The sequence below is a fragment of the Megalops cyprinoides genome, chromosome 1, assembly GCF_013368585.1.
Source record: "Megalops cyprinoides isolate fMegCyp1 chromosome 1, fMegCyp1.pri, whole genome shotgun sequence".
Taxonomy (NCBI): Eukaryota; Metazoa; Chordata; class Actinopteri; order Elopiformes; family Megalopidae; genus Megalops; species Megalops cyprinoides.
Window position 1 is genome coordinate 54,381,366 of NC_050583.1, and position 24,775 is coordinate 54,406,140.

Here is a 24,775-nt window from a genome sequence, read left to right on the forward strand (position 1 = left end):
CTAATCCTAAGGCACCTTGAATATAGGGGTGTGGCTTTTACTGGAAGCATATTTTTGTGAGCAGTTTGTGGTACTTGTGTCCAAGGCTGCTTGCATTTTACTTTTTTTTTTTTTAAGCTTGTTCCTTCTGTCCTTTTGTTTTGTGAGAAGCGTTGGCCAGCTTCTTCGCAGCTGCGCTGCAAAAGATTAACGAGAAACACTTTTTCGATTTCTGACCAAGACTATGAACTCTCACACGCAAGTCCAAAGTGCTGACTGAGCCATACAAGCTAAAGTTCCACCTCTGCTCCCAGCGCTAAGAATGGATGACCCGGAATGCGATGGTATGCGGTTGTTTATGTGTTTACTGATCCCGCTGCTCGGCTGAGCCAGGGTAGCCCATCGACTAGATCAATCACTGCTGTCCAGGGGTAACCGAGTTCACTGCAAGACCACCAGGAAGGAGCATACTCAGCTGGGGCAGAACACAGACGAGAAGCATGCTCGGTTAAGTCAGAAAACACAAGAGGAGCAAGAGTGATTGTGATTTACTGTATAGCCATGTTGTGTAACATCATCCCCAATCACTGAAACTCTGAATACATCAAATCAGTTACATTACATTACATTCATTTAGTAGATGATCTTATCCAGAGTGATCTCCAGCACACCTGAATAGAAACGAATCCATTCAGATTAAATGAGCAACAGTGTCAGACCAGGTTAACAACACTCCCAGACCAGTGAGTGTGAGCATAACACTATTCAAGCCCCACCACAAGTTAACTTGTGCAGCCTGACTAGACAAGGGAAGCCAAGTATACTACCATACATCAGTAACTACATGACAGTTCACTATGTAAAGTGAAGTGCAGTGCCTCTTTATCACTCAATATTATGACGTGAGGAGGAACAGCACTAACGTTTTCCCTCCCTGCATACAGCTGACCTTTCAGGAATCCTGTCTGAATCACAGTGCTGTGTACCGGCATGTCGGCGGTGAACTTCAGAATGTGCCTGCCACGCAGTCACTGCACAGTGCTGTGCTCTGATTGGCCGAGAGAGCGCTAAGCCCTTCTGTCATAAAATAAGCGGTGCCACTCTCCTCTTCCAACAGGTAATTACAGGTGGGACTGCAACAGCAAATACCAACACAACCTCTCCCTGCAGCAAGGGATCAATACTGGGCACAGCCCAAAACATTACATTACATTATTGGCAGCAGATGCTCTCATCCAGAGTGACTTACATAGGTCACAATTCTACATATTATCCATTTATACAACTGGATATTTAGTATATTTACTGGATATTTAGAGGCAATTTTTGGGTTAACTACCTTGCTCAAGGGTACAACAGCAGTGCCCCAGCAAGGAATGGAACTGGCAACCCTTTGGTTACAAGCTCATTACCACTACATCAGGCTGCCGCACTAATACATAATCATTTTACCCAGTGAACTATGTAGAGGACCCAGGCCTCAGTGACTGTGACATCACTGTTCACTGGGGCAGATGGTCAGTGCCCCAAGGGGAGGGGGTCAGCAGGCTGCGGTGCCAATTCCAGGGTCACTGATGTGTGACCCCCCACTTCCTGAGAGAGCGAAAGCACTCTCCCTGCTCCAGGGGAGAGCCGGAAGCTGAGGTAAGAGAAGGCCTTCAGCCAGCACTCCACAACAAGCTACTGCCATCAACGGATTATCTTGGCAGAGTAATCAGCTACGGTGTGGATCAGCTGCCATTTTCTGCCTTAATGGGAAAAAAAATCAAATATTTCCAGATTTTTTCTTATCACTAAATACTCACCAAATATTTAACATGGAATTATCAATAATGCCTTAATTACTTCAGAACAGCATCAATGGAGCCTTTAAAATGAACAGAGAGGCAAGCCAACATGCTTCTGCAAGACACAATGAGGTGAAAGGGAAACAGTAGCCAACCGCTGCGGATTAGTCCGCTAATGAACTGCTGCATTTTGTAATCCAGCACAACAAATGCAAACATGTTGAGAGGCATGATAAGTTCAAAGGTGAGATCTGAGCTCATGAAGCTGTGGGCCAATGGAATATGCAATTCATCTGCTCCCACTATGCTGAGTAAAAATGCAGGCAATTTGATTTTAAAAAATTACAAGGGAAAAAAAAAATCAGTGAACACACTTTGTTATCGGTCATGAAATATGATAAAAAAATGATTGTTCCATAGGCTGTCCCAGACTTAGTACCAAATCCAGCTAATCCATGTTTTCCATGTTTGTTTGCTCTACGCAGACAATAAGCTCTATGCATATCCTGTTTATAAGTCCATGACACCATATCCTTCTCCTTTTATTCACATTCATGTGACTATCACAGGAATATACTCGGCTTTTGCACTGGGCCTCAAGACCAGCAGTCCAGCATAGATCCATTAAGTCGGTAAAGCTATTTTTGTCATAAAACCTGACAGCTGTGCGCTGTGGGCCCTCCCAACCGCTCCGCACATCGATCTCTTCCACTTTATGGCTTGTATTTCTCTCGGACCACGAAGACACACGCGAGGAACTGCACAACCAGGGGGAGGGTCACTGGCAAATTCTACCTTTGAAAGTTGCTTCAAAAGAGAGCAAAGATAATCAGGCTAATTAAGTTACTGTCAACGAAACATGATAATGGTAATGAACATGACTGCACTCTTGCATGCATGTTTAGAACTTTCCCCATGTGGCCCAGGTTTACGAAAGGAGGGAGGCCACCATCCCTGTTCCAGCCCCCCCACCCACTCCCCACCCCCGTTCAGCCTGCCTGTCCGTTCATCAGTTGTGGCAGCTGCACTGGCACTTGCAGAGATGACCGTTTTAACAAGCACAGCTCATTATATAATGCAATAAAACAGCTCTTTCTTATTGGGCAACACACAGCCAACAGCTCTCACCCAGTAAGACCGGGCAGCCTGGAGTCTCCAAACACAACACCGGGGCTATACAGATGTACAGAGACATGGACCACACACACAGTTATATGCACACATATACACACATATTATATTACATTATTATTATTTAGTACACCCTCTCATCCAGAGAAACTTACACAGTTTATGGTATACATTTTACAGCTGGATATTTGCTGAGGCAATTCTGGGTGCCCCAGCGAGGAATTGAACCAGCAACCCTGCTCTTTACCACTACGCTACACTGTCGCCCAAGTGTACATACACACACACACACACACACACACACACACACAAAAGTACAAACATACAAACTAGCAGATACAGGCATTCAAACACATAAATACACACACACAGACACGTAATCACAAACACATAAACACATACACACAATATCCACACAAGCACTCCCAAGCACATAAACACATACACATACACAAGATATATTCATTCACACACACCCACAGTCTCTCCCTCACACACAGACACAGAGTCTGGCCCCTCCCTGAGCCTGAGGGAGGTGATGAGAAGTCAGTCGGCAGTGAGGCACGCAGCTGTCCACCGCAGTTGGCATTGAGCTTACCCCCCAGAAGGGCTGCATCAAGGCCACGGAGGCAGTCATGCGCCACGCCCCAAAGCCCAGAAACGGCAACCCAGGCCAGGGTCGCCCTCATGACATGTAAGCCACCCTGCACGCTTCTCCTATGGGTGCTTTAGTCAATACCATCAATAGGGAATCCATAACAATAGGGTTCTGTGCTTCCCCCCCGCAGCAGAACGCTCTGGTTTTAAACCTACTCCGCGGCTCCCTACACCTCCTCCGGGGTCACAGCAGCCAAAGGACAATGCCTTCCTTGTGTTGCCGCGTCCACGGACACACGCCGTTCCCCCACTGGCGGATAAACTCCCCTTCACTGGCCGCGGACAAAGGGAGCCATTTGTCTGGCCCGGCCTTGTTCTCCTCCTCTCTCTCGATTCCGCCCAGATCAGACCGATCGTTATGCGGCCTGCTCTCCCTCCGGGTCACACCGCTTCCTGTTCCTTATGCACAACAAAGACACACTGAGGGAGAGAGAGAGGGAGAGAGAGAGAGGGAGAGAGAGAGAGAGGGAGAGAGAGAGAGAGAGAGAGAGAGAGAGAGAGAGAGAGAGAGAGAGAGAGAGGGAGAGAAAATAGCATTCCTGGGGCACTCAATCCCAGCAGTCCTGTCTCCATGCTGGTATGGTCTGGACCAGGCAACGGCAGAGGCTTACAGCAGCTTTTGCGGTCGCCGCATGTTTTGCGTGCATGTAGCCACACTAGGGTAAGGGTCAACAAATATGAACATACTGTGTGCTTGGTGGCGACAGAGTGTCAGGCTGTGTCAATACCACTGTAGTAGAAGTGTGTGAAAGATCACGTTTACTTTATTCAGACAATGGGAATAATAGACTGTTTTTTATGTTAGTCAGCATACAGTGAGAATTAGTGCATTCCCAAAAGAGCATCTGCTTATGCCTCTGGGTGTTTAAACTGTCTCTGTGTATGTGCATAGGTGAGTGTGTGTGTGTGTGTGTGTGTGTGTGTGTGTGTGTGTGTGTGTGTGTGTGTGTGTGCGTGTGTTTGCAGACATGCTCCACAGAAGCAGATAGGTGCAAACTGGGACAATGTGGGTAAAAAGAGGGGCTGTGATGTTGGGGTGAACCAGGGGTCAGAGTTGCCGTGGGTAACCACCCTTTCTCTGAAAAAACCCTGAAAAATAGACCCTAAAGTTCAGCACAATACCAAATGAAAGTCACTCTTTTCAACAGCCGTTAGCAGAAGCCAGGGCAGACGGAGACACCGTGGCCGCTCAAAAGCTTCGGCAGCTGCCTGCCATCAAAACAAACACATCACAAAGGCCTCACCAACACACAGACAATGGAGAGGCCATCCAGGCTCCAGCTGAGACAACAGGGGGAGGGAGGGGTACGAGGGTGTGCCGGCGCACACCGGGTCACAAGGGCTCACCCTCCCCTAAACTAAACAAGGTGTGGCCTGACTTCCGTCTGCAACCAACTACCTTTAGCTACAGGGCTAACTGCCACGCTGAGGCTAACTGCCAAGCTGTGTGGCCGTTAGCCTGGCGTGCTAATGCCAGCATTCCTCTGTAATGAGCCGCCTGACAGAGCCCTCAGCCCAATTACACCTTCAGAGGGTGACGGCGGGGTGCTGTGCACGCCTCTGCTCAGGGCAGGGGGAAGACATGGGCTTGCTGTAGAGCAAGCAGTGCTCACCCGTGACTGCAGCAGTAGGAGGAGCGGATCGTAGTGCCGTGAAGACTGCCCTCCAGGCTGGCCTGGGGAATCCGAGATGAAACTTAAAATATGCATCGGCCCACGGATCCTGATGACCACGTCGTGCGGACGATGGCCTGATGTCCTGCCAGCACCAGAAAGACCTTCAGTGCTGAATTCTACCTGCTCTGTTGAGCAGCTCCCCACTGCCTGTGGCTGCCAGGGAGCCATACGCAAATAGGGAATGTTTACCTGATTTCCATCTCTTTAATGCAGGGGCTCACAATCCCGGGCTCTGCAAGCCTAGGGCTAAACTGAACCATCCCCGCAGACTGCAGCTCCGGCAAAAAGCCACACCCAACGTAGCACCAAGCAGGGCCCAGCACAAAAGACAATGAATTATACATTGATACCAAATGCTTGGAAGCGCCACGCAGAGCGGCTGGGGGGAGATGGCCCATTTTAGGGCAAGGCTATTCATTATTCATCGGGTGTTTTTTAACAACACTGGCGGCAGGCCAATAACGCATCTCAGGTGTTTAAAGTGTCCGTCATTTAACAGTCCATTGCTTAAAACACATGAAGAGCCCACTGTTTTTAAGACTGCATTCATGATGGGGCCACAAACACAAAGACCCGGAGAGTCGCTGGGGAGGACAGCGTGGAGGCGCTCGGGTTTTACCTGACACATGACGCTCCATTGGCACGTACTTTACATTACATTCAGATCCACAGGCAGATCATTGCATTTACATTATTGTCAGTAACATTTTTTCAATGTTATCCATTTGTACAGCTGGATATTTACTAAGGCAATTCTGGGTTAAGTACAATGCATGAGGGTACAACTGCAGTGCCCCAACAGTGAATGAAACAGACAACCTTTTGGCTACAAGCCCTGCTCCTTACCACTATGCTACACTGCCTCCCCTTTATGTGTAACTGTTCACAAACACTGAACTGATAACATTTCTTTATCTAAGTGCTAACATAACAAGCAAGGAAGTACTCTCCTGGAGCCACAGTGAGGTCCCCACTGCCAAAAGCAGGGTGAAGTAAAGTCATTTTCAAGTGGATTGAAGTGCCACCATCCATCCTGCAACAATAGCCCCGAAAACGGACTCGAGGGGGTGCATTAACTGGCCAAGCATGTGTAAGCATCCATCTGCCCGTTCCCGAGCCAACAACGGCCACGTGGACACACTGCTGCAGGCCAGCACCTGCGCAAACCCCCACCCCGCCCCCTCCATGCCGCTCTCTGCGGCCGCACAGCGCATTAGCCACAGCTAATTGTTAATCTCGTTAACGAGCACAGTGAAACCGTTAATCACATTCCTCTGGCGATTAAAGCCGTTGGGCTGCAGTTTATGGATTACCAGCTCCCCCCCCCCCCCCCCCCCCCAAGCTCCCCAAACATGGCCTGCTCTGCCCACTCCACTTCCACAGTGGTCCTGCACCAGATTCTGCCCTGGCTAGACAACAACTACTTAATCCGTGCATTACTGAACTATCATCCACACTGTGCGCAACAGTGTAGCCATGAAATGGCAGACTGCATGGTCAGTTTGGGGGCAAACAAAAAAAAAGAAAACAGAACAAGTCAAGGTCTCCTTATCTGGAAAAGACACTAAGTGGTCTTATCCTGGAGGTTTTTGCCCAAAGGATCACACCATCCGGGGGCCAAAAGTCAGTAAGAAAGCGAATGCTTACTATGGATTTATTTGCTTTGCGCTTCTGGGATCAACAGGGGGAAAACAACCCTAAAGGCTGGCAGCTACACCACACTGAATGAAGGTGTTTACACACATCAGGGCAAATTGATGGGTGTCCTGCTGCCAGCTACGCTGCCTTAGAGGAAGGTATTTACACACATGGGGGTAAACAGATGGGTGTTTTACTGGGTGCTGTGCTGCATTTTACAAATGCATTTACACACACATGGGTGTGTAGATGAGTGTCTTTCACACAAATTCAGGTAACGGACACACACACACACACACACACACACACACACACACACACAAAGGGCATGTGCCACATTTTGTTTAAGCTCATTACAGGCATGAACAACATGACAATAAGCTGGACTTCTTGGCTTTGTCCTCTCACTGCAATGTAACTACAGTGCTTTGCATTTGCAAATAAGAGCTAGACGAAAACAAATCCAAAGCCTGCGGTCATTAGAAACATCTGCAACAACTAAATGACTCTGTGTAGTGTCACGCGCACGTACACACACACACACACACACACACACACACAAACATAAAGATTAGGCCTACGCTTCACAAAAGGTAGAAAGGTCTCACAGACCCAGGGTAGAATCTATAGAAATTCATGAATATACAGTTAAACAAAGTGACCATACAGCAAGGCATGCTGGGTAACACCATGCCTGTTCTCCTGCATGTCTACTGGGGGTATCACGTTACACCGAGGCCGCCTGTCTCCAGCAGTGCTGACCTCCATTACTCAATGCACAGGCTTTTATCTCCCTCTATAATGGATCATCTCCTACAGAGAGAGAGAGGGAGGGAGGGAGAATGAAAAGGGGAGAGGAAGAACAAATGAAAAGAAGAGAGAGGGAGGACCGCTGGAACATTTCTCTAAGCTCTTTGGGACTCAAAGCCATAAATGTATACCGACGGAGACTTAGGCAGTGTGGGTAAGGCCAGCGCTCGATCATGTGATAATGGGATAAAGAAGACTTTCACATTTGTTCAGTCTTCTGGCAACAGCAAGACCTCAGCACTCAGACCCCCCAGGCCACTGTGCATCAGGAGGGCCTAGACCATCTCGAACGCTCCCCGTGACAGGAGCAACAACGCAAGCAGACAAAGCGCTTTGATTGGGCCTCCACACCCCAGGCTCCTAGTGCCATGCACGCTCAGCATATTCTTTAACAGTAATTTATTGTCATTTAGCAAACACTCTTACATAGGTTACGATTTTTACATGTTATCCATTTACACAGGTGGATATTTAGTGAGACAATTCTGGGTAAAGTACCTGGCCCAAGGGTACAGCAACAGCGCCCCAGCAGGAAACTGAACCAGCAACCTTTCACTTAGGAGCACTATGCCACACTGCTATGCTTTTCTCCTTAACAATAGAAAGCACTTCTGAGAGTGTGTCCTGCTCGGGGACAAGACCGTGGCTGTCCAGGGCTCACCTCGTGCCCAGCCCCCTGAGGTGAGCACATCAGCTGCCATTTCTCCGCGTGACGGCACACGCAGTGTGACCGGGCAGCGCCCAGGCTTGTCGGCCGACGGGGCACCCAGGGAGAAAGGAGCTGCTGCGGCGGGCCTGGGGGCCAGAGCGCGTGACGGAGCGGCCCGGTTTCACCGCGCCGCGTGCCTCGCTTTGTCCCCTCCACCCGCAGACTGACGAAAGCGCGCTGCGTTTGAGCGAGAAGGCGGCGGCTTGGGCCTGCTCATCGCTCCCTGAAACCCGAGGCCCATCTGCCCAGCGCTTACCCCCCATCCTCTGCCACCAACACTGCCCCCAGAGCTGACACCAATCCCCCCCCGCACCCTGAAAGCCTTTCCCCCCCAACTTTTTTGTGCTCTGCTGATTTATGGAGCTCTGGAACACAGCTAGGCCTCGCACCCATCCCTCTCACAGTTCAGTGTTTCTGATGTGGCCATGGTCTCCCTTCAGCTCCCGTCACTCCCAGCAGATATAACCTCTACTCATTCATTTTCCTGTTTTCCCCACTGACTGTGAACCACAAATACACTATCATTCCAACAATCAGGCCTCAGCGCAACCCTGCCATTAAAATACCAGCCTTAAGAAAGCGCGTAATAAGACATGTGAGACTTATAAAAACACTGCAGTACATATTACACTGAAAGAGCTCTCTACAGGTGCCATTTTTGGGAAGAGATTAGTGGCTCGTACAGTACAGTTGCAGCATGTGGTAATTCATGAACTTGTTGCTTGAAAAACAGCAGACACAGCAGCTACACACAACTCATGTGCAACTGCTTACCTAACAGGGAGTACATCAATCAGCAGGGACAGAAGGTCAGGATATAGGGCGTTCTGTCAGCCCACTGCACCAATTCATTAAAAAGATTTAAAGTTAAGTTATTGGAATCATTGACTGGACGTTTGATTCATTCTGCCGGTTTGGTCACACATAAACATGATAGTCATTCTATGCTAGCAGCTGCACTTTCTCTCTCTCTCTCTCTCTCTCTCTCTCTCTCTCTCTCTCTCTCTCTCTCTCTCTCTCTCTCTCTCTCTCTCTCTCTCTCTCTCTCTCTCTCTCAACAAATCTGATGAGAACAGCAAGAGCCTTAAGGAACGACAACCAGGGTAACAAACCAATCCGAGTCTTGCAGAATGGGTTTGTGATCCACACAACACCCCACAGAATTAAGATGTACCCCACTCTTACTCGCTGAAATAACAATGAATGAAAGACATGCTTGATCAGATTTCCCGAGAAAGCCGGAGTAATGAGATCTCTGAGCATTTGTCCTGGACAATTACCCAGCAGAGTCCTCTCGAGATAGTGAAAGACTTGTGAAGGGCCAAAGATAAAAGCACACAGAAGCCGGCGAGCTCGGCGGCAGCACTAAAAACTTCCAGGTGATTTAAGCAGAGGGAGGTAAATCTCTGAGAAACTCTCCTTGCGGAACCTTCTTGGAACACACACACATGGCTCACATCTCAAATTTAACAAGCCTTACTAACAGCTGTCAAGTTCTAATCACGCTTTTAAGATACACCTATAAACTATTTCTCAGTGTAGACGAAAAAAGTATGCGGCGGTGGAGCTGATTTAGTGTGCTCTGGAAAGGTTCAAAGGTCAGGCAGTTCTCAGAGTCAGAAACCTTGGAGGGGTAAACATTTGCTTGGTGCCGGAAATATATAGTCCACTTCAAATCATATCGCGATCCTCAGAGGCCCCATGGCAGAGAACTACAACGTTATTTAAAACCACAAATGTCTTCTGAATGCCTTTTCCTTTCTCGACAAAATAAGCGAACCTGGAAAATATCATTCGTGCAAAAGGAGTTTTCCACCGCTGTCAAAATGTATACAGTTGACAGACGCCGCTTGTAATGACGGAGGACGAATGGATATTTAGAAAACATTTGACATTTCAATATGATACACTCGGTTGTTTTCGGGTTTACGGTTTAATGCAAAAACAGTACTGCAATATGCATCCAAACGAAGCCATGGCAAGAGTTGGGCCATGTCCCCTCCAAACGGCAACAACGATATTGGATGAGAGTGCAAAAATAGCGATGCCTCAAGACGCTGTCACAGGATGTTTTAACATAGCAAAATATGTGTATCTAGATATGTATCTAGTTCACTGCCCTGGGTGACGACCGCAAAAGCGTCCGACTTATATCGGCTACAGTACGTATCAGTAAGACTGAAGTGATTAATGGACAAGGATATGATCTTACCTTATAAAACTGGATTAGTCACCATTTTCATCATAGGTCTAGTCCAGGCAGTACGCAACAGCGAGTGGAAGGTCAATGTGTGATATCAGATGCAGAGATCAGACTGTTCCCTGGCTATGCGCTGAAAACAAGCATTTATCACCAGTTATTTACCATCAGTTATACTTCAGAAAACATGTTCTTGTTTGATGGGTTTAACATTTGATAGGCTATATATACTGCCGAAGAATTCCAAATTATAGGTTATAGGACTGGATCACAGAACAGGTAGTGCCTAAACTGGTAAACTGGTTATTTGCTTCCACGTTAGCTAGTTAGCTAACTGCGAATAAAATTTTGTAGCGAATCATTTTTAACCGGTGCTACTTTTGTAATTGCTCGGAAATGTTACTTGCAAGAGAGCCACCCTTGACTGTGTTAGCTAAGTAACATTAGCCGGTTAGCTAGTGTATTATTCAAAAGCATTAGCTAAAATAACACAAGTGTGCCTCTATCGCGAGCTGTCTCGCCAGCTAGCTACCTGTCAGCAAAATACCACCTATCTAGCCAGCTTGGTGGTTTACGTTTGGTTGGGCGTTACTTCTAACGGATTAGCGAATTTAGTTAAATTACACCACAATCCTAGCTAGCCACCTTGCTATCAATGGTGCTGACACAGAAATGATGTTTTCGTGAGACTACTAGCAATTCAGCTAGTCTAGCTAGCGTGTTGCATACAAACATACCAGCATGCGGAAGGATGGATGTCCACTTTGCAGCTCCTCGAAATGTGCCGTTTTCTCGCCAGCTAGTTAAAAGATACTTTGGTAGTCAAAGATATTAGTCTAGTTAGCTAACTGCTACGAACTGACAGCGCCAACATCCTCTTCCCCCTTCTCCCGGGGCGTAACGTAATACAAATCACCTGGATTTTACTAAAACCGTGAGACTTCTCCCTCTCTCATCGCGTCATACTACCTGGCGAACAAAATAAAGCATGCTGCGCTCGATCCGCCGATCTCAGTGTCGCTTGAGTTATATCCTTTCAGCGCTATTTTGCTGGATCTAAAACTAACTCGTATATTCCGCTTTGAAGCCGGTGCGGTGCTGTGTTTGCGTAGTTCTGCCCGGTGGCTCCCCAACCCCGTCGGCTCACGCTGAATCATTCACACGCGGCCACAGCTGACACTGACGTCAGCCGGGATGACATGCCCCCTTCTCCCCGCTACCCCGAGCGCATACAGTGCGTACAGATGCGTGTGCGCGAAGGATCGCGTTATTTCACATAGGTAACATAAACATAAGCATCCGTCTGATTGTGATTATATATAGAGCATGTTTTACTCATGGAGCATGTTACGAATTAACGCATCTGCGATGGTCAAGAACAAAGCGATAAACTTCTCAGAGCAGAACTTTAAAGGAATAAGGAATAAACGCATACATCCTGAAAAGCACAACATGAATTAGCCACTATTGCATCTGGAAGTTAAATGAATTCAAGTCAGTGGAAGGAAGAGATAATTTCTCAGCAATGCCTTAAAAATACATTTATTGCAAGAACTATGTATGACCACAAGACGGCAGTATCCAGTTATTTTTGACATGTTGTACCCGTGGGATTACAAAGGCAAAATTTGTTGGGTTCTTTCGTTAGAAATAATACTTAGAGTAAATGATGACGATGCGAAGGGGGAAATGTTCATTTGCAAGTCAAAATTTCACCACTTACTTTTCCGAAATTATGATGATAACTTAATAAGATATGTGCTCGTAAGGAAAATTGCAGTTAGAGCGGCTATGGCAAGAATAACAACGCGCATCGTGTTCGCCCCCTTCTGCAGAGGACAAGAAGCGTTGTGTCATCACTTCATACATTGACATGTATACCAATGTGCTACATTTATCTAGAAGCAGTGAGAAATTTTCAAGAAACATACAATAAAAAGACCTTTTAACCCCCCAGGAAGCAAACTCCTGCGCAGTTACATAAAACAGTCCAATAGTCTTTAAAATAGATTTATTCATTCATCAACACACTTGTGTAGCCTTAGGTTTTTCTGATCACAGTAACTCCTCCCACATTTATCATAGATGTGCAGCTTCTCTCCTGTGTGGACTTGCTTGTGTCCCTTAAGATGACTACCTTGAATAAAAGTCTTGCCATACTTGTCACTGCTACATGGCTTCTCTCCTGGATGAATTCAGTTGTGTAATTTAAGAATCTTTAAATGGCTGAATTTCCCTCCACACACATCACAGCTGAACAGTTTCTGTCCTGTGTGAATGCGCTGGTGTGCTGTCAGACCAGCTTTCTGAGTGAAACTCTGCAAAGTATGCGGCTGTGTGGTCTTTCCCCTGTACGAACACACTGGTCCATTTTTAGACCATTTCATGTGTGAAACTCTTTCTACATTTATACAGATGTACAGATTATTTTATGTGTGAATACAGCAGGGTATTTTTTATATTAAATGATGAAGGGAAAGCCTTTTTGCATAGATCACAGCTAAATGGTTTCTCTCCTGTGTGTGTGATCTGATGTGTCTTGAGATAGATTTCCTTGCTGAAGCATTTACCACACACACCACAGATGTATGGTTCCGTTCTCCAGCATGAATTAGCATATCTCCTTCTGAAATCCTTCTCAGAATACATGCAACTGAATGGTTTCTTTTCAGTGTGAATGACTTGGTGTCTATTACATGACTTTGTTTACAAAAACACTTTCCAAAGTCTACAACTGAACAGTTTCTCTCCTTTTCCAACTGCGCTGAGAATCCCTCTGTTCTTTGCTTTGCCAGAAGTCTTGCCACTTTGGATGGATTTGTTTCTTTCTTGAGCATCAGACTTAGACTTTACAAGTGTGGGCGGTATGTCATGGTCCTCACTGTCAGCAACAGCAGCACAGCACTGGTGATCCAAGTGAAATCTCACTCCAACATCAAAACCAGACATGACACCTCCTACAGAGAAAAAAAATGAAAGACAAACAGCATTTTAAGCTGTATAATTAAATGTAAACGCACACCCTACTGTTTCTAAACCAACAGCCTGAACAGAGACTGGAAATCCTGGTGGTACAGCTAGGTGTGGTAGGATGAAATGGAATGACTCATCAAACGAGGGAGATGTCGTTCCAGTGGTGAGAATACTTCAGCTCTCATAGGTTGCACACACTGCTGTAGTCCCCCCTACAACTGTGTGAAACCATAGACAATTCCCTGCGATGCACCTTCCTTTACACCCCAAAAACTACTTCACTTCCAGTGCCTTTGCCCTCTCTACTTATTGTCCCCACTGAGCTTCATTCCACCACCCCCCCACAAACCCCCGGCCCGCCCATCCTCCTCTATGTCTGCATTCTTACAAGGGATTAAGACTTGTTTATAATACAGGTGTCAGCAACATCTCACAAAGGTCATTTCATTCAAAGAGAACAAGGAACTCACATGAGGTGAAGATGGGTTGAACTTTAGAATATGACTTGAGAAGTTCCCCAATCTAACCTGGATTTGCCTGAGATAAAGATGCAAATTTTTTGTTTCAATTGATTCTATTACAGTACAATTTACAGAATTCTCATACAGTGTAACCTGCATCAAGTGAAACTGGACACTGTTTGGAATACTTTTGTCTTACACCATTTAAAAAACTACTTGTTTTTTATATAATTATTATACATTATAAATCCAAAAATATAAAATAATTAAAATGAAAAATAAAACTGTAAAAATAAAAAAATAAAAAACTGTAAAACTAAACAAATTACTTCAACAAAAAAGTATGAAAAGACCACAAATGATTTTTAAACAGCTATCAGCCACCAACTGAGAAGTCCACAAATACTCCACACACACAATGTCCACTTTTCAGCTTGCTTAAAGATTAAATATTAACTGCAGGCTAAGAAATATAACACAATCTGTCTCAAATCTAGTTTAAGGGTGGTCATAGACTACATTGGGATATAGTACTTTTCCTTAATTGTCCATTGACAATGTATAGACAAAAAACTTGTTTCAAGGGCATTTACTGGAGGCAGCAATCAAGTCAAAAAGGGTTTGCATCCTCTCAGCTCCCCATATGCATGTTACAGTGCCATCTGTCTCTCCCCACTCTGCTCTGTGGTAGCCACAAATGACTCAGATACAGCAGACTGATTGCTCCAACATTTAAATGCTGTTCTACTTCACAGCACATTCACTTTAAGATGGTACAATAACATGACATGCTCCAGTTGCATGAAGGGATTTTGGAAAAAATTATGTAGCATTACTGCAGAACAGTACTTGTCTAGTTTGTGTGAGGTAATGTGTTATAAATTGTTCTACCATAATTTTGCCATTTCACTTGTACATTGTACATGTGAGCTTTTGCGTGTTATTTTTTTGTTCAGTATGCCAGCAGGTATTATTACTACACTTAAGCAAATGACAATGGTGGTGAAACACACAACTGTATTTAATTTATAGGAGCTACATAATTATGGACAGGGCTTTGACCATCCTTGCCCCTTTATCATTAAATTGTTAAATCAACTCTAAAAGACAGCTTTACATACTGAGCTGGCTTTCCAGAGAAGGGGGCTGCTGTGTATTGTCCTTCACGTACAAAAAGGAGACCTCCTTTTCCCTCCATTTTGATGGCCTGGGAATTTCCCTCCTCTGAAACAGTGTGGAAAAGAACTGAAAGTGCAACACAGAAAAGACTGGACCAGAAAACGATCATGTCCTGCCTTAAAATACATATATTGCAATTTCACACCTACCCACTTTCCATTTTCATCCACAGTCAGCATGGTTTCAGGAGTCTGTACAGTGCTTATTTCATACAGAGTGGTGCTATCTTGCTGACAAGCCTAACAATTTTGTCCATGGCCTCTTTAGCCAGAATACTCATGATGGAGGTAAAACATGTTGTAAAAGGAGCAAAGTTCATTTAATCATCCTCTTGAATTTTTTTAGCAAAAACACAATTGAACATAAAAAAATCAACTGTAGAAATATATTTGCTCTTTTATACTCAGGTTCATTTATTTTTACACTAGGGGCACAACACCATGTAACATCATCCTTTTCACAAATAATTATTTTTCAAAAACGCAGTGATCACATTGACATACATCACTGCACTGAGTATTCTGTGTGTCCCCCTTTGACCTTGTTGACATTGAAGGTGACACTTTCTGTAGTGTTTTAAAGGTTAGGCCATTTCTCCTTTGGTGTTCCCAACTGTTTCTTCAGGAAGAATTTTTTCAGCTCCTTCAGCTTCCTTGATTTTCTTTTGTTTACCAGTTTTTTAGCTCAAACCATAAATCTTCTGTTGAAGGTCTCAAGATTTCAATGACTTCATGTTCATGTAACCAGATCTTTGCAGATTTGGAAGCATGCTTTGGATCATTATCATAATGTGATGTCCGTTTTCTAATAAGGTCAAACCTCCTAGAAAACCTCCTCATTTTAGCCAAAATGTCCTTGTACCTATCTGAATTCAGTGTTCTCTCAAGTCTGGTATACTAGGACCAGAAGATGTAAAGCTACCACAGTGTAAAAGAGACTGACATCCATATTTCCCTGATTAGAATCTGTAGTGGATTTAGAATGCTAACTGTTATTATCACACAAAAAGGTGAATACCATTTCCTGATGTACCATAGTGAAGCAGAGAGAGGCAAGGGGTCAGCTAGACTCCCATAATCCTGTTGCAAAAACATAAAAAAAAAAAAACATTTTATGGATATGTTGGAAGCAAAAGGATGTAGCCACTAGCCTCCAAAACAAACAAACAAAACGTTTACAAGACGTCCTCCCATTCCCTAACATCCGCTGCCTGGTCCTGTCACAGAGCAGCTGCTGAACAACAGAGGGTTCAATCGTAAAAGAAATTAAAAAATGAATTTGATGTCTTCCTTTCCATATTTTAATTTGCTTCTGCTGAATCCCTATTTTTAAGACACAGCTCTTCCACACTTACCTGATCACCTGAATCACTACTAACTAAAGCAATTTCTTATGTCCTAAACTGTTTTCCTTTGAAAAAAAATGGTTTAATGCACTTATGTCTCTACCAGCTAGCTTGTACCTTATCTGGCCAACTATTGAAACTTGGTCATGCAGCATTTCTAATATTGTGTATAGCTTTCGCTTGTGTTGTATTCTGCCACACTTGTAGGTCGTTTTGGATAAAAGCATTTGTGAAATGAATGAGTGTAAATGTAAATGTAAATGCTTATGTATGTGAATTTTTAAAACTGCTCAGTAGTATTTCCACACCCAAATGCTGTACATGTATGTAGCCTGTTTAAAAATGTGCATAAACCCAGGAAGCCACAAAACCTGGAATTTGTTATATCTACCAACTCATTTGTGGTATATACCAATATAAAATACTCAATACAAAATTAAATGAACAAAATGATTTTATTTTTTATGACTCAAAAAAGCCTTATTACAGTGTCACTTCAGGTACTTCTGTGCAAATATCATTTTGACACACAGTAGATACATGTATATCCAATATCAAACATTTCCACAGAAGTATTTATGCATTAAATAGCAATGACTTTACGCACCTATAGTAATCATGTCTCATGTCTGTGTGGACAAATTCAGGGTCAATAAACATTCTATGCACGTATTTCAATATTAAGTGGTTGTTGTCAACATCATTTTTATGTCATGAAATTATGAACTGCAGGTTTTCAAAATATTTGTGCAAGCAAATCTGTGTGATGTTAACTTGAAAAAATCCCCCCTGCAAAAGAATGCCAAAAAAATGCCTATCAACTGACCAAAATGCCTGAGATAAAAAAAAAAAATAGTGTGTCAAAAATTGATAGTTAATGCATACTTACGATTCTGTTAAAAACAGAACTGTGGAATTGTTTTAACAATGACATGCACTCAAAAGTGCTGTATTCATCCTCCTAACAGAAGTGAAAGTAGCCCTGCTATATATGCTTAGAGTAAATCTTTAGAAACTTCTAAAGTTGCACAATCTAAATAAGAATAAAAATGTCCCTTAGAGAAGGCAGGTATTGTAATGGATTGAAGTGATTAAAATAAAGTCCTTCTAGACATTCAGAGTAAAAACTTCATTCAAACAAACTCTTGTGTAGCCTTAGATTTCTCTGATCAGTGACTCTTCCCAATTTCACCACACATGGTTTTCTCCTGTATGATTTTCCTCATGTCCCTTAAGATGGCTACCTTAGCTGAAGGTCTTGTCATGCAGCCTTACAGCTTCTCAGCCATGTGGATTTAGTTGTGCACATGGTTTTTAAGACCCTTTGAGTGAATTTCTGTCCACACACGATAGCAGTATTGTTTCTCTTATGTGAAAGCACATGGGTGTACATTCAGACTACATTTCTGAGTGAAACCTTTTCCACAGTGAATACCCCTGCAGTTTCTCTCCTGTGTGAATGTGCTGCCATAATTTCACACTACACTTTTGTATGATATTCTTGCCACATAGTATGCAGCTGTACATACGTGTGTAATGTGCTGGTGTATTTTGAGATTAACAGATGAAAAGAGAGCCTTGTTACACAAACACAGCTAAACAAATTCTGTCCCACGTGAATGCGTTTGTGTACTTTAAGGTTAGTGGTCTGGTAGAAACACTTCTCGCATAATAAATGCGTGAGCGGTTTTCTGCCCATTATGAACAGTGTGTTAACAGAAGCAGCATACGAGATGGTCTATTGACATGTAACACCGCTAAAAGTTTTCTCTTTAGTGTGACCTTGCTGGTGTCTTAAAATAAGCGGTATTATTTAAACTCTTCCCACATACAACACAGCTAGAGGATTTCTCTCTGGCACAAATGATACGGTGGGTCTTGAGATGACCTGCCTTGCTGAAGCACTTCCCACATACATCACAGATGTATGGTTTCTCTCTGGTGTGAATTCACTGGTATTCATATATTGTGTATGAAGTTTTTCTTATAATGTGTGCAGCTGAATGGTTTCTCTCCTTTTCTGGCTGCACTCTAAATCCTCTGGTTCTTGTGGTTCTGGTGCTGTGCTGGCGCTCCTGCCACTCTGGACAGAGTTGTGTTTTTTTTCCTTTCATCAGAGTAATACTGTGCAAGTGTGGGCTGTGTGTCATCTTCCCCATTGTCAGCAACAGCAGCACAGTATTGATGGTCAAAGTAAAATCTCACTCCAACATCAGAACCGGACTTAACAGCTCCTAAAAGAAACAATGAAAGACAAATATGATTGTAAACTGCAGAATTACAATGCAAACACTACTCCTAACTTTTCATTAGGAATGCAACTGAAAGTATACACAGCCCTAAAACCGACAGCAGAATTCAGTGATCTGACATGATTAAGCAGGACTGAATTCACGTTTCGTCAAACGTGACAAACCACTTAATATTTATCATTAGGCCAAATCATGTAGTCCTCTATACTTACTGCCCTCACTGATTTTCAGTCCTTCCTGCTAATCAGTGCTCCCAGGGTCATCTTCAAGTCTCTCCTCCCTGATCAGAGGAGATTCTAACCTGTTCTCCTCCAGATCTGCGGACTAACAGGGGAGAAAAGTGAGTCCTCAACTAACATTCTCACACGTGCATGCACATGCGCGCGCGCGCGCGTGCGCACACACACACACACACACACACACACACACGCATGCGGATGCACAGCCACAAACTCATAAAAACTGGATGAAAACACGCTGCAGAAATGGGCTACAGGACAAGTTTTTTTAGTTTGATGACTATGACAGAGAAACTATTTGAAGAGAGACCATATTGAGGATTCCAAGGATTAATCAGACAACCAAGTAATCCTTAACCTCTAACCTCACAGAACTCCCTCTCAGACCCTGTTCTGATCCTATATCATTATAACTCTCCAGAACACTACTTATCAAAAGATCATGTCTCATGCAATCTGAAACCTGAAATTTTAAGTTCTGCAATGACATAACATGATTTGATCATCTTAATCTAAGAAAATTCAAAACAAAACAAATACAGAGCCACCATCAATCCACCAACCCCGCAAGGGAGGGCTGAATTGTTTACCAATTCCTCCATCTTCATGCTGACTTCAAAAATATGACCAAAGGCCTGCATTCTTAAATACAGCTGAAATCCACTATGTGTCACTATAGCCATTCTATTGACTACCTGCAATTAACTGTGATTAAGCTGTGATTAATTTAAGGAGAGACATCTCATGAAACACATGCAATCCAAACATACTGCCTCAACTGCATGAATTAGCCAGTGGCAGAAGTAATAGCATCTGAATAGCTTTCTTTGGAAAAAAAATTAATACCCACCTTCTGCAATATATTCAGGTGTATATGAATTATTTTGTGCAAAATGCAATTTAACTTTCAGACTTTGGCAAATTTTGGCAAACCCAACTACAGGCTCAGATGATCACCAAACTATGACACAAGATTCAACTGACCCATTTTTTTGTGTAAATATTCCCTTGGAAAACAAAGGTAGTGCAGTGGGGTTCAAGTCCTACAGCAACATATTAGCAACAGCCAATTTACACGAGTGGCTCAGTAGCTAAGGCACTCGTTTTGAGCACAACCTGAGCTCTCTGGCCTGGGTTTAAACCCGGGGATGTCATCTGCCAGCAACAAACTGGCCTTATTCCACCAGGGATATAAGGTAGGTAGGTCAGCCAGGGATTGCTCATCTCACTGCACTGACAGGCTGTTATAAATTACCTTTCTAGTGATCATGGGCATTGAAAGTAAAATACTAATTCATAATTCATAGTCATTTAATGATTAATGATTTCGGTATTGCACAGGGAAGGCTGTTAATGATTCCCTAAAAGGTGGATACTTGAGGGGGCTGTATCTGCCTCTTGCTACTGAAGGACTAAATTACAGGATAAAACGTCCCGTCTCTGCATAGCCATTTGCAAAATGTGCAAAATGTACACTGGTGACAAGTGCTGATGTTCTGCCTATTAAAAAGAGGCATTCCGCAAGTAAATCCGCAGACATGGTCCATAGCCAATTTTTCACTAACATGTTATGCGTACAAACGTGTGTATCCTCCCGCCCCCCACGCCTTCCCTTCTCTACACAACCCAGAAACAAAAGATGGCCACCTCTCCTTGTTATAGCAACAGCAGCCGTGACTGACAATGCACGAGATGAGCGCCATTCTTCGGAGCAGGTAAAATACTGACCCATTTATCATTTCAAGACTTTTAAGTGTTGGCACTGTAATGACACTAAAGTTCCTGAATATGCTTTCCCGAACTGATTCATGGATGAACTGATGGGTGGATGGGTTTATACATGGATTCGGATTCACTGATCTTCACACTACAGAATCTTGTTCGAATGGACAATGCACATATTACTATTATATATGAGCAGATTCTTTCACAACAAAGGTTACATACCTGATTCACTGTGCGCAGAAACACCAGGAATGAAAGCAGTACCGCACTGGTGTACGCTGGGGTGCCTTGACCTCAGATGCCGCAGCATCCCAGATGTGTTTTTGTTATAGCTTAGCATGTTGTTGCAGAAAACACACTGCACCTTGTTGGGCGCAAACAAAGTGAAGTGATCCCATGCCCAAGACCGGCCTCCTCTGCCTTCAGATATACCCTATAGATAAAGAAAGTTTTCCCAGATTTATCTAGCTAAATATATACACATAATGCTTCAGTTCTAATGGAGACTACCCTTGCAATCGCACAACCTATGGTGTCACTTGATGTGGGAGGATATGATTGCTCTATGATTGCTCTGTGAAATACATCAATTAAATTATGTTCTACATTTTGAATGTGTGTATAAACTAAATGAACACAGATAATGCAGTTAGCACATTTCTGGAGTTCTGACCTCCTTATGGCACAAGCTTTGTATTGTGAAAGAGATTTTATCTGAGATGGACAAGGTGCATAAATTATTTTAAGTACATTTATTCTAAGTGATTGCAAGTCATGCTGCTGTGATATCTTGTGGGCATAAGTGTTTGAGAGTGTGTATGTTAGAGAGAAAAAGAGAATGGGCAATACTTGCCGTGAGGGAATATCTGTATTCATGCTAAAGGACAAATTCTCTACACCCTTCATACTCAACAACTGAAAAAAAGCTTAGCATTTAACTCAGCCATACTTACCAGTTCCACTTCCAGTTCTGCCTGTCCAGTGAACCTCCCTAAAAATACAAATACATCACCTTAGATCTGCTGAATGATGCTCATATCCTTACACAGTTGCAGCTTATATCTATTTTTGAACTTTAAATTATACATTAACTTTGAGATTCAGGAGGCATTCAATCCAATTGCTGTTCGCCTTTTTTGGCTTTGTCAGTATAAATCCTCAAACAGTCTGCTTGTTATCTTGTCATGACTTCAAATCTATGGGCACAGTTAAGCTCAGTAGTGGCCAGGTAGCTCTGCCTTGTAATATAGCTTTAAATAGTTCAATTTTTCAAGTTTCCCATCATCGTCACACATCTTTTACAAATTGTTTGACTCATTCACTAAGATAAAGGATACAACTGAAATTAATGACAAAAAATCATTACACCATGGTATTACTATATGGGGTAACTATATCTATATATAAAACAAATATATCTGTAAATGGTGCAAGCTACTGAATGCCTTGAAACAAAACTGTTTGCTGGTTAATAAACAGGAAAATCAATGCACTAATTAGCAAGCGAATAGTTTATCATTAGCATTCTAGTTTTGTGTATAGGACTGCTTGCTAGCAAAAGGAATTGTGATTATTGCAACCAACAGTGACGATACTTTGCTTGCTTGTGTAATGGGTACAGCTCCACTGCAGGTTTCCACCTGCAGCACTCTGGAAAATTAATTGACACGTCTTAGCTAAACTAAAGACCCCAGCTTAGGAACTACTTTTGTTCTGACTTTAGGTGATGAGTAGTCACTGAACTATACTACACTACTGCCCACCTTAACTCCAGCATCCTTGGCTGACTGATGGGCATCATTACCTCAATGGTCTTCCCATTACATACTCACATTCGGTCAAAAAGAACTGTGTTACAGATGCTCACAAATACTTTTTCCTTTATGCCAATAACAATGCAAGATACCTGGCTCAGTCGGTGCGGCAGCACCAGCAATGAAAACAGCACCGCACTGGTGTACGCTGGGGTGTCTTGTCCTTATATGCCGCAGCATTCCAGATGTGTTTTTGTTATAGCTTAGCATGTTGTGGCAGAAGCCACACTGCACCTTGTTAGGAGTGACCAAAGTGAAGTGGTCCCACACCCAAGATCGGCCTCCTCTGCCTTCAGACATATCCTACAGATAAAGAAAGCTTTGAGTGCCTACCCTGTTAAATATTTAACAGCATTTCCGTTTATCAACAATATCTCCATTGTTTACCTAATTGTAGGAGCTTGGACGGGACAATGAAGATATAATCCTTTTGCACAGAGGTAAAAATGTGTCGCAGAATTGACGCAAAGCAACATAATAATGAAAACATTTGCATTTGGTGTGCTAGCTATGGGTTCGATGCACATGAATCGTTTCCTACAAAGCTATTAAACAATGATATTAGACAGGCATGCGAACTGACCTTGCCTTTCAGAACAACAGGCTGCTCGGTACTATCCTCCTCATTCACAACTATAAAGGGCTCGTCTTTTTCATCAACATTGATGGGAGGAGAAACATCATCCTCTGAAACAACGGGCAAGATGCGAAAAGTTAATGTTAAACCAGCTAATGTAGGCAGATTACTTAAATCATTTCACTGAATCCAATCAAATGCAATCATGCATCAAAAAATTAAAAATGCAGGCATGCAATCGTATACATGACACACGACATTTCAATGTGACACTATGCCACCCGCAGCAACTTACCAATTTCTTCCACGATCAGCATGTTTTCGGAACTCTCTGGCGCCGTCCCGTGTTCGCTGCTCTGGTCACACTCCACCAGCTGCGGTTTCGTCTCGTCCACAAGTTTGATAATTTTCTCTACAGCCTCTTTGCCTAGTATGCCCATGATGGAGGCGAATCGTGCCTAAAAAAAAGTGACAAAGTGCAACTTTATTTCAAAAGCAGTTTGTTTGTGCTGTGCAAAGTGGCTAACGTTAGAGTTACGTTTTGTCACCGTTTCTGTTGGACTTGGCTAGCGAACAAACACACTAGCAGCTAGTTAAAACACGTTTGTTTGGAGTTAGCTAGAAGGTTGGACAACGGATTCTTAAGGTAGCAAAGAATAAGTCTTATTTGGTGGGTTCTGTCTGGTCTTACGTTTACTACCCATTTAGCTGCACTTGCTAGGCATATGGCTAGCCGACGTTTGGGCCGGTTTTGGCTTCAGTAGCTAGCCAGCTTCAAAATACGAGTAGATAACAATTGCAGTAGCTTCCTCCTAACATGCAGAAGTAGCAAGCTAACCTTGCCAACCACTTCATGTTCCTGCAAGCTAACTAGCCGAGTTGATGCCACCCATAACTCACCGATATTAGTTCGTTCTGTGTCTGTATTTTTTTCTTTAGCTCTTCATTGTCCATTTCATCCTGAGCCACTTCCAACCGTAACAACAGGACAGAGTCCTCCTCGACAAGGTTGTCTATTACTGCCACTGCCGCCTGAACCAATATATCCACGATGGAGGCCAGCCGAGTCTGAAAAACAACACAATTCGACATTTTACCAGCAATTTCACCATGAAGGCTAAATAGGAACGAACACAAATAGATCTGACGCGGCTTCAGGCCACGAGTGTGATTACTGGCCACAATAAGGAAAGGACTTCCGACGACAACAAGGGTTGACCTTTTCAAAATAAAAGAACAAATGTGTTCTTCCAAATTCAGAGTAAGTGGCATTAGGTGCCAAATAATGCGTGATTTAAATATGATATAAATAAATCACGTCATTGCAAAACCCTACACAATTTGATGGTATCATGTACAGTATGTGCGTAAATACATATCTCCCTCATGCGCAAAACAGTATATTGTCACTGAAACAGGTGTGAAAGGCATTCCTCTGGATGTCTACATATTCATACAATGTCATATTACATCACTTGTTCAACATATGTACAACAATTGTTTGTAGGTGTTCATAGGATTGCTGCTGCCTTTTAACTCGCAAGTGGTCTGGCTAGCAATATGGCCAAAAGTAGCACTATATGGCCACAAGTATGTGGACACCTGACCATCACACCTAGATGA

General features: G+C 43.4%; 2 protein-coding genes across 7 annotated transcripts in view; both read right to left on the bottom strand.

The window, feature by feature from the left end:
- LOC118772585 (serine-rich coiled-coil domain-containing protein 2-like) overlaps positions 1-11,740 on the bottom strand; it is a 72,711-nt gene extending 60,971 nt beyond the window's left edge. For 5 of the 6 annotated variants that reach the window (XM_036521072.1, XM_036521053.1, XM_036521098.1 and 2 more), the window contains exons 1-2: positions 11,325-11,740; positions 10,600-10,720 (exon numbers count right to left, since the gene is read on the bottom strand). The gene's annotated coding sequence lies outside the window, so the exon portion shown is untranslated. The remainder of the gene's footprint in view (positions 1-10,599; positions 10,721-11,324) is intronic. The other variant, XM_036521063.1, reaches the window with a different exon arrangement.
- A 6,596-nt stretch (positions 11,741-18,336) lies between these two features.
- On the bottom strand, positions 18,337-24,305 carry LOC118772640. The gene is made up of 8 exons (XM_036521159.1): positions 24,053-24,305; positions 23,448-23,610; positions 23,159-23,262; positions 22,668-22,878; positions 21,715-21,752; positions 20,984-21,194; positions 19,010-19,121; positions 18,337-18,779 (listed from the first exon to the last, which is right to left on the bottom strand). The coding sequence occupies exons 1-7, from the start codon at positions 24,242-24,244 to the stop codon at positions 19,063-19,065; spliced, it is 978 nt and encodes a 325-aa protein (XP_036377052.1). The 5' UTR covers positions 24,245-24,305; the 3' UTR covers positions 18,337-18,779; positions 19,010-19,062.
- Between the last annotated feature and the right edge of the window lie 470 nt (positions 24,306-24,775).

Bases quoted from the DNA above. Each gene is read 5' to 3' on its own strand.
- LOC118772640 (XM_036521159.1), bottom strand. From the start codon at position 24,244: ATGTCGAATTGTGTTGTTTTTCAGACTCGGCTGGCCTCCATCGTGGAT. The intron at 23,611-24,052 runs GTGAGTTATGGG...ACTTTTTTTTAG, and splicing joins CACAGAACGAACTAATATCG to GCACGATTCGCCTCCATCAT. The intron at 22,879-23,158 runs GTCAGTTCGCAT...CTTTATCTGTAG, and splicing joins CTGTTGTTCTGAAAGGCAAG to GATATGTCTGAAGGCAGAGG.